The sequence below is a fragment of the Oryzias melastigma genome, linkage group LG8, assembly GCF_002922805.2.
Source record: "Oryzias melastigma strain HK-1 linkage group LG8, ASM292280v2, whole genome shotgun sequence".
In the NCBI taxonomy this organism is placed as follows: domain Eukaryota; kingdom Metazoa; phylum Chordata; class Actinopteri; order Beloniformes; family Adrianichthyidae; genus Oryzias; species Oryzias melastigma.
Window position 1 is genome coordinate 4,356,392 of NC_050519.1, and position 14,007 is coordinate 4,370,398.

At 37.2% G+C, this 14,007-nt stretch overlaps 1 protein-coding gene across 2 annotated transcripts in view; it reads left to right on the forward strand.

Moving 5' to 3' along the window:
• Positions 1-842: 842 nt before the first annotated feature.
• Positions 843-14,007, forward strand: part of asic2 (acid-sensing (proton-gated) ion channel 2) — a 351,589-nt gene continuing 338,424 nt past the window's right edge. Inside the window, exons 1-2 of one of the 2 annotated variants that reach the window (XM_024272225.2) lie at positions 843-1,540; positions 6,646-7,257. In XM_024272225.2, coding sequence (XP_024127993.1) covers positions 6,685-7,257 — 573 coding nt within the window. In that variant the 5' untranslated portion in view covers positions 843-1,540; positions 6,646-6,684. Of the gene's footprint in view, positions 1,541-5,259; positions 6,145-6,645; positions 7,258-14,007 lie in introns of those variants that run through there. The other variant, XM_024272226.2, reaches the window with a different exon arrangement.

Consider the following 14,007-nt stretch of genomic DNA (forward strand, 5'->3'; position numbering starts at 1 on the left):
GTCTTGATGTTAAAAAACAAACATAAAACTATAGAAAATATATGATAATAGACATTTTTTTAATTTTGTCATAGAAAATAAAAGTGAAAAATTTTCAAATTCCAGCGTGAATGCTTTTCAAACACCATAAAACTGTTGTGTGAAGTATAATTCATATCCTTTCTAATTAATTTAAAATGTTACTGTCTTTTTAAGACTGTATTAATTGAATAAAGGTTAAAAACTTTAGGTTTAAAACTTAAGGTATGAAAATCGTGTTAATGTTTATTTGAAATTAAATTAATGTTTTTGGAAAAAGTAATGATGTTTTCAATGTATTCTAATGTCGAAAAATAATTTATAAAAAAATCAATAATTGCACTATATGAAAATATTTTTTTTAAAGAACCTTTAAGAACCTTGAATTTCAGGTGAAATGTGTTTTAAACACCAGTAGGGGGCGACATTTTACATAATCTCTAGCAGTTTTTTTTGTCTATATTTTTGATGAAATTACGGCACTCATGACAACTTTCTTATTAGCAGTGAAACCTAATTTAACCTGAAAATTCTGAAACCTTCTTTTCTCAGAAAAGATTCCCTTTTGTTTGTCCGAATATCTTCAAAATAAAAGCCTCTGGATAATCTGTGGCTGTTGCTTTGACCCGTCTGTCTCTGCAGTTTACAAATTATAGCCTGTCTGCTCATAAAATAGATTTTTAATTGCACCTTTTTGCAAATTATTGGGAAAAACTTGATAATTAGACTGAATTTATGCCAACGTAAGTGTTCACATCTGAATCCATACAGAAATGATTCAAATACTTTTAAATGTATATTTACACTTAAGACGGGCAATTCTGCACATATTCCTGCTTCTATTCTCAGAGATGCATCTTTCTCCCAAAAATTAAGCTGCTTTTAGTGCCAGGCATTTATGCCAATAACCAGAATCAGTATAAACGTGTGTTAAATTAACTTTTTAGTGCTAATGATTCATGAATTAAAATTTAAAAAACTATAATAAAAGCCCAGAAATCACTGTGCTTCCATTAATCCAATGATGGAAAGTTGTCAGAATGGAGTAGGAAAGATAAAATCACTAAAGCATAAAACTTAATTTGACCCTGGAGATTGTTTAATCCTTGTAAAACCATGCTTATTATATCCGTCCGTGGAAAAGAGGAGATTTGCTTAATTAAGCCGGTAAAAGACCAGTGAGTCCTGCAGCTGTGAAACCACAGTGGGGCTGAGGAGCAGATTGACAACTCATATAAAAAAATCGAATCTGTTTTAATTATATAAAAAGAGAAATTAGGTTAAAAAAAAAAAATAACATTTTATTTTGAAGGAAAGGTGGGTCATTTCCGGTGCCACGTTGTGACGTAGGTCGGCGAATTTGGGACTTGTTTGAGGATTTTCAAGGAATAGGAGGTGTTGAAAATGTAATTTAAAAAAGCATAAATTATGTTTTATATATATATTTAAAAAAAAAGAGGAAACGAAGATTTAAAACCTGAAGAACAAATGCGGATTCATCTGTTAGCGTCAACAGCCTCAGGTGAGATAAATAACCTTAATTAGCGTTTTGGTTAAATGTGAAGCACACGCGCTTTGTAGTTGAGATAAACCATTTTGTTTGCTAAAAAGAAGTCTTAAATAAGTAAATTAAATATTAATACAAATGTGTATCTTCTTATTCTAAACTATTTTTGTCATAAAATGATGATTTTCTTTTTAACCCATAAAGAAACTCTTTAGGTTTAAATCTGTTTTCATGCATAGTTTAGGGATAAATTAAGATAAACAGCCTGGTTTTCTGAAAGATGTCATTCATTTTTAATCCATTTTGAAAGCCAGTCTGACTTCCTTTATTGTTTTGATTATTAATTCAGCTTATTTTAGATGAATAAGTAATATAAAAGATGGAATTTCATGAACTTGTTGAATTTGTGAAAGATAGTGTATGGAAATCATGTGGAGTTCTGTTTAATTTCAAATCTTTTTGACAAGAAAACAACACTTAATACATGTGAATATCTATTTGTACATTTAGCAAAAACAAAGTACGTCTATGTGTGTTTGTTGACTTGTGACAAACATCTTAATCCAATGATTTGAGAATAATGAAGGTTTCAAGCTGTAAAATAATAAGCGATGGAGGCTGTTAAACTTTTATCAAACGAATTAAAGCAAACTGAGGACAGAAAAACTCAAACGGAGGTCAAGAACCCTCTTGAAGAGATGGCTGTGTGCTCGTTCTGAAAGCATTCATGGATGCAGACGCTGGTGGTTTGATTCTGGAGCAGAGACTCTGAATCTGAGTTTCTCTCTAAAGTGCCTGCAAGGAAAAAGAGAAATATGAAACATTTTTTGAGAGAAACAGGTATAAGGTCTTAAAGATTTACTCTGATCATAAAGCATTTCTTTTAATACGATTATAGTGTTTTTATTCCAAATCGAGAAACTTGTGTTGCTTTCTGGGACATAATTTCTGCAGAACGGCAGTAGTTTATTAGAAATCTTTCTCAGATTAGAAATATTATGTTTTCCAAACTGTATTATTTTTTTTATATTTTACAACAGTTTCAACAAATAAATATTCAGAAATGTAATTTTGAGGTTAATTTTCCAAATATTAGTCCCCTATAATCAGAAAAATGCCACAAGAACGTATTAAAAACACTATTTTTATCAGTTTTGTGTGACACAAAGTAAATCTTTATTTTGGACATTTTCAGTCTTTGCTTTTATTTTGGTTTTGTGAATTTTGTGCTAAAATTTAGAAACAAATAAAGTTAGTGTTGGGATTTATTTAATTCTATTCAACTTTCTTCATTAATGAAGTGCCAGTGTACAGCTGAGGTCATCTTAACGTTCTACACACTAAAATACCCACCCAAAATTTAAAAAAATTCTTCCATTGAACGTCCAGAATGAGAAGATCCTGCTCGTCTTTTAGACGTCGATTACCTTGTGGAACTAAGTTTTTAAGCTTTTAGTCTGCAGCAGTTTATATGGAAGAAAATGCAGAAATGTAAATTTCTGTTTTCAGTGGGGTATCACAGATCAATTGATTTTGATTTAATGTAATTTTTTTATTTATTCTTAATTTCCATTAAAAAGAAACCTTACATCTTACATTAAACACAAACTGAAAGCAGTTTTTAACGTAACAAGAACAAGAATTATGTATATATATATATATTTAGTAAAAGTAAACATAGATTATCAAAAAACAAAAACAAAAAAAAAAACAGTACGGTGGCCCTAAAGTGCCAATCACATCAACAAATCGCTTGATAACTAACTAAATTAAAGACCGCTCCAAAGAAAATAGTGTTTTTAAACATGTTGTTGTAGTATTTTTTATTATTATTATTTTTTATATAAAGAAAACATATTAAGCTTAAAACTGCAATTTTGAGTATAAACATTGTAAACATTGTGAATTAGGAGCAGAGACAAAAATGCTGTTGGAAAAAAAGATTTACAATCAGCAGACCACAAGCTCCCTGCTCCGCTCCATTCCGATACATCCACTTGTAGACGACTACATCCATGTACGTCTTTATTTTCCTTGTCTGAACTGCCATCCGGGTCAAAACTGTACAGCTGGATAGCTCTGATATTTTTTTTTTTTTTTTGTTGCATCTGTACTGTTAGGTTGGGGGTGTGAGGGACTGTAAGCTAGCAGGAGAGACTACAAACAAAGGGATGATGGGAAATGAAGGCAGGCTCTCTCTCTGGTCCCGCCCACATTTAAAAGGGGAATTTCTGCAGCTCTGTAGAACCTCAAAGCCTTCAAAGTTAGTATTCAAATATTTTTTTCTATTATTTTTCAAAATGCAAATGACTGTCAGCATAATGTTTAAGCCTCTAACCATTATAGCAATAAATGTTATAGTACAGACTTCCTAAAATAAAACCTTCAAATGCACTGTTACACATTATTGATAGATTCTTAGGAGGTCATATTGACTGAAATCAAAAACTTTTAAAACTGTAAACTCGTAACTTTTTAACATTATTATGAATTACATATTTAGTATTACCTGTTATAATGCTAATGTGAATGCTGTAAGCTGAATTTGGCAGCTGAAGATGCTAGTGCTTATAGCTAAAAAGCTGAAGCTAATAGCTAAAAACGCTGAAGTTGATAGCAATCTAAAATATTATATAAATGCCAAAATAGCCTAAAAAACTAAAACTGAAAAAAAAAAACTCAGGTTAGTCAAAACGGCTAGCATGTAGCTGAAAAAAGCTAAACTTTAAAATAGCCTAAAAAAAAACATAAAAAAGTCAAATTTAGCTAAAACATCTAGCATGCAACTAAAATATATTAACTAAACTCCAAAACAACCTAAAAAATGGGAAAAAACCTAAACTAGCTAAAACAGCTAGCCTGTATCTGAAATATTAGCTAACCCCCCCAAAACTCTGAAAAAGTGGAAAATACCTAAATTAGCCAAAACAGCTAGCATGTAGCTGTTTTAATATAAATATGAATAATAAAAAGGCAGGAATATTATTCCAGAATAAATCAACTTAAACCTTAAATAACTTTCAATATTTTACTCTCCATAAAAATATATTTTGTCTGAATTAGAGTTAAAAATGAGTGCAAGATAACATCGGGCCATTAATAACATTAAAATCAAATGATCTGGAGGGCCGGATAGAATTACCCAGAGGGCCGGATCCGGCCCCCGGGCCTTGACTTTGACTCATGTGATCTAGACCATTCAGGGTTATACGGCACTCATCAGTTAACCAGGCTGTTTGAAGATGAGTCTTCATGTCTGTCTGGGCAGCCGTTTCTGCTTGTGAGTGTTATTTTGGTGGGACTCCAGAGACACCAGAAGGTTCAAATATGTACTTGCTGCTTTGTGATGGTATTTTAGCAGCTGCTCTCTAAATCTGATGGATTTGTCTGGCAGGAACCTTCCTCATTCTGTCTTTATCTGCACCAACAGTACAATATCACTCTAAAGTTCTTGTGAAGTATCTAAGGTTTTCATACCTCGTCCAAGACATTTAACTATTTCTCACTTTTCAGCATCAGAGATCCTTTTTCTTTCCCATATTGCTGGAAAATGCTGCATATTAATGTGGAACGTCCTTCTTTAGAAGTTTTTATTTTAATTGAGCTCCTGGCAAACTGATGATCACAGGTGTCTGAGATTGATGTCAGTGATCCAATAATCCCCAAGACGCAATATCATCCATGATTTAATTGAAAAACATTTTTTTTTATTTTTACACTTAAATATAATTTGCAAAAGAACCCACTGGATGCCCTCAGTTTTTGGTTAAAAATAGCATAATTATAAACAATAAATATTTTAAACATTGATTTAAAGATGACGGGAGTGGGACTTTATGTATTTAAGGAAGGAAACTTTATTCTCTGTTCTGTTTTGTCTTTACTTAACAAACTGTATTTTCTTTGGCATTTCTTTACATCAACTTTGCAGAAAAATCACCTCTTTAAAGTGTTTATCAGCGTTTTTTTATGTTTGTTTACTCCTCTTTGCTTTTGCTGTGCAGCTCTAGTGACCACACTTCTCTACCCGCTCTGTCCTTTTTTTTTTTTTTCTTTTTTTGTCCTCAACCCAGATCTCCCGTCAGTTTCTCCTCCATCTCCAGCTCTGCTTCCCTCCCCATGAAATGTCCCCTCCAACCAAACAACCTCCGTCTCCTCGAGAGGTTCCGGTTTTTGCATCCATCCATCCATCACTCCGTTTGATGACATGAGGAGAAATGAAAGGCTGAGAGACAAACATGAACAGAGGAGGCGGCTTCTTTCTGAGGGAGGAGAAAATGTATACAACACTAGACTTTGCTTTGGGGGAGATCAAGGGAGGAGAGTGTTGGCTTCCCTCCCTCTCGCCTCTCCCTCACTCTACGCTGCCTCTGTGCGAGCATGTGTGTTGGTGTGTGCGCTTCAGCCGGCTCCGCTGTTGTTCGCTGCCGCCACAGACGAGCCGGGAAGAGGAGGAAAAGCGGCTGGATCTGGCCAGAGGAAAACGGGAGGAGTTTGGTTTCGACGTGCCGGACCGGCGTGCGCTTGTGATCTTCAGCGGCTCTTCCTCGCGCGCGCACACGTGTGGAGGCAGACTCATGCACACTCACGCCGGCTGGATGTTAGGCTGAACGAGAGAGGTGCTTTGGCTTGTCATTAGTTGGGGGCACGGGGGATCATCAGAATCCCTGACGTGGGTTTGTGCATGTGTGTGTGTGTTTTTGCAGAGATAAGTGAAGCATTCAGGAGCAGATTTAATTTGCCTGCAGCTTAAGTGACTCTAACCTCTTGCTCCAGGTGTCACAGAGGTATTTTTGTCATGAAATGGAGCAGTCACGGGGGGCAGCAGATGATGAGAGCAGGCTGGATTTTGGTGTGTGTGTTAAGTGGATGTTTGCTGGAGGTGTAGTAGGAGCCACAGGCAGGCTGGCAGCCACAGCAACTCTGTTCAAGGGAGTGATTGAGAAGGAGATGGAGGGAGGGGGGATGCCCAAAGGGGGAGCATGTTTCTCCTCCCGGGCTCACCCTCTGTGGTAGTTACAGAGGCTTTGTTTTGATCTCTTCCTCCTTTTTCCAGTTCATTTGTTTCATGCTGTCTCCTGTAAGTTTGTGTCAGTTGACTAAAGTGTTTGTCCCTGCAGGTGAGAGTTGCTCCCTGGATGAGGAGGTGAGGGCTGATCATGGATCTGAAGGAGAGCTGTGGGAGTCAGGGGAGCCACGAGAGCTCCAGCCTTCACCCGTCCTCCTGGCAAGCCTTCGTCCACACTAGCACTCTGCACGGCTTGCGCTACATCTTCCCATATGGTCAGTGCAGCGTGCGGCGGTTGCTCTGGGCTGCAGCTCTGCTGGCCTGTCTCGGACTGTTAGCTCTGGAGAGCGCCGAGCGGATGGCCTATTTCCTCTCCTTCCCTCACGTCACCAGTTTGGACGCCGTGGTATCCAGCAGTCTGGTTTTCCCCGCCGTGACCATTTGCAACCTGAATGCTTATCGCTTCAGCAGCCTCACGCGGAACGACCTGTACCACGCCGGGGAGCTGCTCGCCCTGTTGGACGTGCACCTGGCAATCCCCCAGCCTCACCTGGCGGAGCCCGACGTGCTCGCCGTCCTGCAGGAAAAGGTCAACTTCACGGCCTACAAGCCCAAAGCGTTCAACATGAAGGAGTTCATCGACAGGGTTGGTCATGACCTGAAGGAGATGATGCTCTACTGCCGATACCAGGGCCAGGACTGCAGCCACAGCGACTTCAAAACTGTGAGTCCTCTTCATGTTTTCTTGTAAATGTCAGCCGTGGTCTGAGCTCCGCCGGGGTCAGACGGTCTGTGAAGTGTCTGCTTGTTTGAATTCTTTCAACAACCTTTACCTCTGCACAGATAGATGAACTCCAACTATACAAAGTTTGGAATCTTACAATCTCTCCTCCTTCGATTTCTTGTTTTCGTCACACGTTGGCTTGACACTTTGTTCTGAGATCTTCTTTGCTGTTGTCCTGGAGCTTTTATGTGAAGGCTTTTATTCTGCTAACAAATGCAAGGAAGTATTTGAAGTCTGAGTGTTGCTTTTTTCCTAGAAGCTTTTGCTTATTTTCTGGAAATGAATCAATGAAGGTTGAAAAGTTCACGTTGAGCAGATTTTTTTAACATGTTTATATATTTTGCGAAGTTCAGGTTTATTGTTCAAAAACAAACTTTATGGTTCAATAATAATAAGCTTTACTTACATGCTAAAAGAAGGATTTTTGTGCTTTCTCTGCAGAAACATCTGATGTTAAAGTCTTGTTTCATGAGTTTCCACACTAAAGTTTTCTGTTTTGTGCAGACGACATTCCTGCAGACTGCTTAAAATGCTGCTCTGGGTTTCTCTTTGCATGCATTTATTCTGCTGTTTTGCTGTTGGCACACACGTGAGTTGCGTAATCCATCATCGTGAACACTGAGCATACATTAGTTTTATTGGCGAAGCCCGATTATTACCAAGTATGCCGCAGAGTAAAAAATCAATCTTTACCTTGTATTTTTCTTTCAAAATAAAATTAAGTTTTGACGGTAATTTGATGTTTGAATTTAGTAGTACAACAAAAAGAATATGTAACTTGGTTTAGCATCATTTGAAGTCACTTTTCTTCTCTTTCCGTGCTAGTAGGGCTGCCACAAACGATTGTTTTAATGGTCGACCAATCACAGATTATATTTTGATTAGTTGACTAATCGGATCATGCGTAAACTGGATGTAAAAAACACATCTTAACCATCATTAGCTTTAAACTTGAAGAGTTTGTTCTATTAGCTAACTAAAAATAAAGACAATAAGGACGATAGTTTATTAAACTTTTAATGAATCATGCACTTTCTTTCATTTGTTTGTTTCTGCCATTAAAACAAGACTTAAAGTCCCCCATGACAATTTTTTATTAATAAAAAAACCCAAAAACGTTCCCATTAGGGGTTTAATTACGATTATGACATTTTTAACCAAAATCTAACAACCTAAATGTCTTACAAAGTGATTTTTTTTTATGTTGATCTAAGTCCTCTGTTTCCAAAATCTCTTCTAAGGGGGCGTGGTTCTCTTTCATAAGAAAAATGCCACACACACATGTTAAAAACAGGATTTGATACAGGAATGAGGTAGGCATTTGAAAGAAAGGATTTATTAAAGTTTTCTTTATGTTACCCACTTTCAAGCTCCGTTGGCGTGTTGCTACGGTACCTGAGTCTTCCTATAACTTCCTGTTACATCACTACCGACCTGGATTAACACTACTGCGCATGTGTTTTAAAATCAATGGCAGACGTGGCTTTAGAAAGTGGGCACTGTAGTTTTAAGATAAAAAAAAAACCAACAAAAAATGACTAATCACTTAAATTTGTTGTTGACTAAATAGTCGTGACTAATTGTGACAGCCCTAATTAGTAGCACCTCAAGTCAGTTTGTTTTTGTTTGCAGACTTGTTCTTCCATTTCACTTGCAGCAGAAAATTTACATTTTATCACAAGAAAATTATGGCTGAAGATGATCAGAGAGACATGCGATCAGAACCAAGAGAGTGTTGCTAAGTGCCAAGCTAGCAGACCAGAAAATAGCATCATGAGTTAAATAAAAATCGGATTAAAAAAAAATAAACCAGCTAGAATTTGTTTGAAAGTGTGTGCTCTGCAAAGACATGAGCAGCTTTACACACGGTGTGTTTTTGTGCATGACTCAGTCCTCCAGCTGCAACAGACATCAGCCACACACCCTGAGCACAGACGCTCCTCATGCCTGCACAGCGTCTGTGCAAAGTGTGAACCCAAACATTCATATAACCTGTCTGCGAAAGTGAAGTCGCAGGCTGGACTTAAATGCCAGATCCAGGTTTATAAAAACTGACTGCAATCACACGCTCAGCTGTTTAAATGCCACTGAAAGTTATTGTTACTTTAGAGTTGCAAAGCTCAATTTAATAATTGGAAGTAGGGCTTGAATCAAAACTTTAAATTAGGTTAAAATGCATGTAAATTGTAAAAAAGTATTAGTGGTCTTTTATTTAGCAGTTTTTAGCTGAAACCCAAAAACTTGTCACTATAGGACGTAGTTTTTGCAGAGTGGCAGTAGTTCATTAGGGATTTGCCTCTGAGTTGTGGGCGGGGCAGTTGGCATGGAGTAACCCCGCCCCCCCTGCCTCTCTCTCCCTTAATGAGAGCTCAGAGCTGAGCTTGTGCTCCTCTCCCAGTGGCGTACAGTCAAGGCCTGCAAAGCCTTCAGTGAAGGCCTAATATTATCTGAAAAGAAATATAGAGAAATGTTTTCATATGCTGCTTTTTTGTCTTTCACAACTATTTGAATAAATAACTACTCAGAAATGCCATTTTTGAGCTTAATTTTCCTATATTTGTCAGTTAAATGCCACAAAATCATGTTAAAAACACAGAAAACCCAATTTTTCTCAAAGTAGGTCTTAAACTATATCAACATAAGCATCTCTAAACAGAGAAAAAGAAGTAGAAGTGCCGTCAAGCTGCTTCTGCACCTTTGATGAACCCAGAAGTCTGTGAGTTCCAGCTGCTGCAGTGCCCGTCTGTCACTTTTGCAAATGGATATGATTGATATGAACCTGAAGGCGACGTCAAGTCTGTACGTCCAGAGCTGCAGTCTCACACGCCAAATTAGAGGAGATGGAGGACAAGAGGACGGTCTGACGCGAGAGCTGATGGTTAGATGCTCAGTTTGATGGTGGAGAAGGTTTGTTGGACATTTAAAAGCACCGACAACACTTCTGTCGTTAGAGGACGAGATCTCAACTTGTCGTGTTTTATAGTGTGTCTTAATGCAAACCATTAACTCTAATGAGAATTAAAAAAAAAGCTAAAAGTGTTCATGCAGGCTGCTGCAAATGTAATCAGCAAATAACTAAAGGAAAAGAGCTCAAGAGAAACGTGCAAAGGAATAATTAAAAATCAATTTAATGACTCCATAAACAGTGTATACACTTGGAAGAATAAATTATAAACGTATCTTTTTCCACACCTGGAGATGTGATCAAATGAGTGATTATCTCTGTTTAGAAAATAAAACTAACTGAAAAATGACACGTTTCTCCTGATCTAAGCGTCCTAAAACGGCCTTATTTCTATGAACGGAACGACAAAGAGACGAGATCATAATGATGGAGCAGAGATGAACACATTAAGAAAATGAGGAGGAGAAAAAAAAAAGCAATGCTTCACAAAAGACTACTTTAAAATGCACGGGGCAGTTTGAATTATTAGTCAAACGCAGGATTCTGATGTGTTTTAAGTACATTTGGGATGAATCAAATGAGCTAAAAAAAAAAAAAATCGATAGAAAAGGAAGCTGTTAAAATCCTCGCACACACACACTAATAATCTTCCCTTTCCTGCTGAAAACCTCAGTGAGCTGCAGCTTTTTCCAACACCGCTGACAGGTGGTCCCATTACAGGTGTCCTCCCCTGCAGGTGCAGCGTCTGACTTTAAACCAAGGAGATAATCTGACACAGAACCGGAATCCCAGGCTTGCATGATTAAACCCTGCAGACAGTCTTTGCAGTGGCAGTCTGTAGAAATAAACAGAAAAAAATGGCTGCTTTTGGAATAACAGCATAGAAATGCAAAAAAAAAACAACACAAATCATATTTTTAAATAAAAAAAGTCACTTGCAAATTATCTAAATAAAAACGGTTGTTTTGGAGATGAATAAAAAGATCCATACGGTGGCCCTGAAGTGTCAATTACATCAGCAAATCACTCATTGCATGAACAAAGTAGACCCACTCCGATAGAATTCCTGTTTTAGGTGTTTTTAACGGGTTTTGTGGTAATTTTCTGGGAGAATTTTAGAAAAATTAACCTCAAATTTGTATTACTGATTATTTCTTTATTCATATCATTGTAAATCAGTAGCAGACAAAAAATGCAGTTTGAAAAGGATCATATTTGTGATGTAGGAAATAAGATGGGTGCGTCACATGGTTCCTGCTCCGCTTCATTCTGATGCGTCCACTTGCAGACGACTAGATCCATTTACGTCTTTGTTTTCCTCGTCTGAACTGGAATCTGGATCAAAACTGTTCGGCTGGATAGCTCCAATATTGCTCGCCATTTTTGTTGGATCTGTAATGTTAGGTTGGAGGTGTGAGGGGCTTGATGCTACCAGGATAAGTGGAGGATTCAGATACTGACCAAAGGTCCCGCCCACAACGGAGGTGGAGGGGAGTTTCTAATTAACTCCTGCCACTCTCCAGAAACCATGTCCAAGAAAACAACATCCGTTTTTTGTGTAAAAACAGGATATTTGTAATGAAAAACTATCGGGAACGCTCTGAAAATATATCAACTGGAGTGGGTCTTTAAAGACCGCAACTACAATGAACAAAAAAAAATAAATAAATAAATACATTTTAGAACCTGAAACAGAATAAAAATAAATTAATAAAAAGGAAACATTTCTGAAAACAATGGTAATTTCCAGAAATCAAAATATAAACGTAAAAAAATGGAGCAAAAATAATAAAACTGATGAATGTAGGTATTATGGGACACCACTGATTGGATGATGACGTTTGATCACCTTCTCATTGCCATAGCAATGTCTTGTGACATTTCTTTAAAGGGCCTATATCATGCAATTTTTTTTTTTTTTTACATTTTAAGTCATTCCTCACTATAAACAACCTCAAAGCTTCTACTCTCTGAGCACAAGCCCCTCCCAATCCACAAAAACGAGTAGATCCTCACATTGTGATGTCACAAAGTGGGGAACAGCCCCTTCTAGGAAGAGTATGTGCTGCCAGCACCACCCCCAGCCTAACACACACCCATTTTCTACGCTGAGCTAGTGTTCATCGGCAGAATGCTTTCATTTCATATACACATCCATCTTTGCAAAAGTTGGGATGATGGTTTCATGGGAGAAACGCTGCAGAGGCCGCCTCTAGGATGATGTCATGAAATGGGCGGCACCCACAAAGAGTGAAAGGCGGGAAAAGAGCTTACGAAAGTAACTCATATTTCTTAAAAAATGTGATCTTTAATTTGCCTAAGGTGATATATTATCGTATATATTACTCTTAAATAGCTTAGAATAGCATGACAGAGAACCACTGCAAAAGTTTGGTAATTATGCAATTAATTTTGTATCACAGTTCAACTAAGACATCCTTCTGCTTTCTATCTTCTTCAAAACTCAAACGTCATCATCTAACCAGAAATGTCCTGTAACTACCTACCTTTTCTGGTTTTTTGTTTGTTCCATTTTTAACATTTTATTTTGATTCCTGGAAAAATTACTTTTGTTTGTCTGGAATTTTCTGAAAATGTAATCTTACTCTTACCCATTATGTTTTTGCTTTTGAGTGATTTGTTGATGGGATTTGTATTTTAGCAGATCCAAGAGAACAGCAGCAATACTGGTTTAAGAAAATAAAATCTAGAAATGCTGTTATTTCTTGTGTGATGTAAAAAGAAAATACATCAATTGTTCATAATGTTAAAGCATCATAACTGGGTGAGCAGGTGGTGAAATGCTTTTTCCCCCCAGACTTTTCCATTCCACAAAAATACTTTCTGGTTGATACAAACAACTCGCTGGGAGATGTTTTCTTCTCCGTACGTCTGAAATTGTTCAAACCGCAGCGGATCTCTTATCAGTTTTTTCCTCAAGCTGACTTATTGTTCCAGCGTCTGGATGAAGATGTTTTCCGATTTGATGTCTTTGTTTTGTTGCCTGACTTTATTCCTCACATCAGTGGCATTATTGCCTCTCTGCTGTGATCAGACGTTGCTTTAGATATGAGGGAGGGAATATTGTTCAGTAGAAAAAAAAAAAAAAAGTAGATAACATATTGACTGTAGTGATGATTTATTCATGCTGAAGCTTCTCTCTACGTTGCACTGAGGATCTTCCAGCTTGTGTTTGGCTGGAAAGTGTCATTTTCATCAATTGATGGATTAATTAAGCTAGCTCTGCTCTGACTTCTTCGTCTGGCCATGTTTTTTTATGGAGAGAAAATAGTCTCAAAGCATTTCTTTGTGATATACTTGATTCATACTATACATTTTGTGCTTAAAGTCCCACTCCAACTATATTTTTTATATTTTAAAATAATTCTTAGGGATCTTTTAATTACAATTGTTTAGATTTTAACCAAAACCGAAGTATATGTTGAGTTAAAAACATATTTTCTGGAGAATGGAAGGAGTTCATCAGAAATTCTCATCTGGGTGTGGAAGTTAGCTCAGCTAATTTCCCATCAGCCCTTTGTTTACCCTCTCTCCTGCTAGTTTATAGCACCTCACAAGTCCAAGCTAACATTAGCATAGCATAAAAACGTCATAGCTGTCCAGTCGTACACCTTAGAGCCACATGGCAGCTCAGACGAGACGTTAATCGATCTATTTGTCAGTAAGTGAATACATCATAATGCAGTGGCGGGCCGTGCATTTCACACCTAGGCCTTCAGTAGTGCTCCATCTGAATCAACCCAACCCTCAATAACTATTTTATG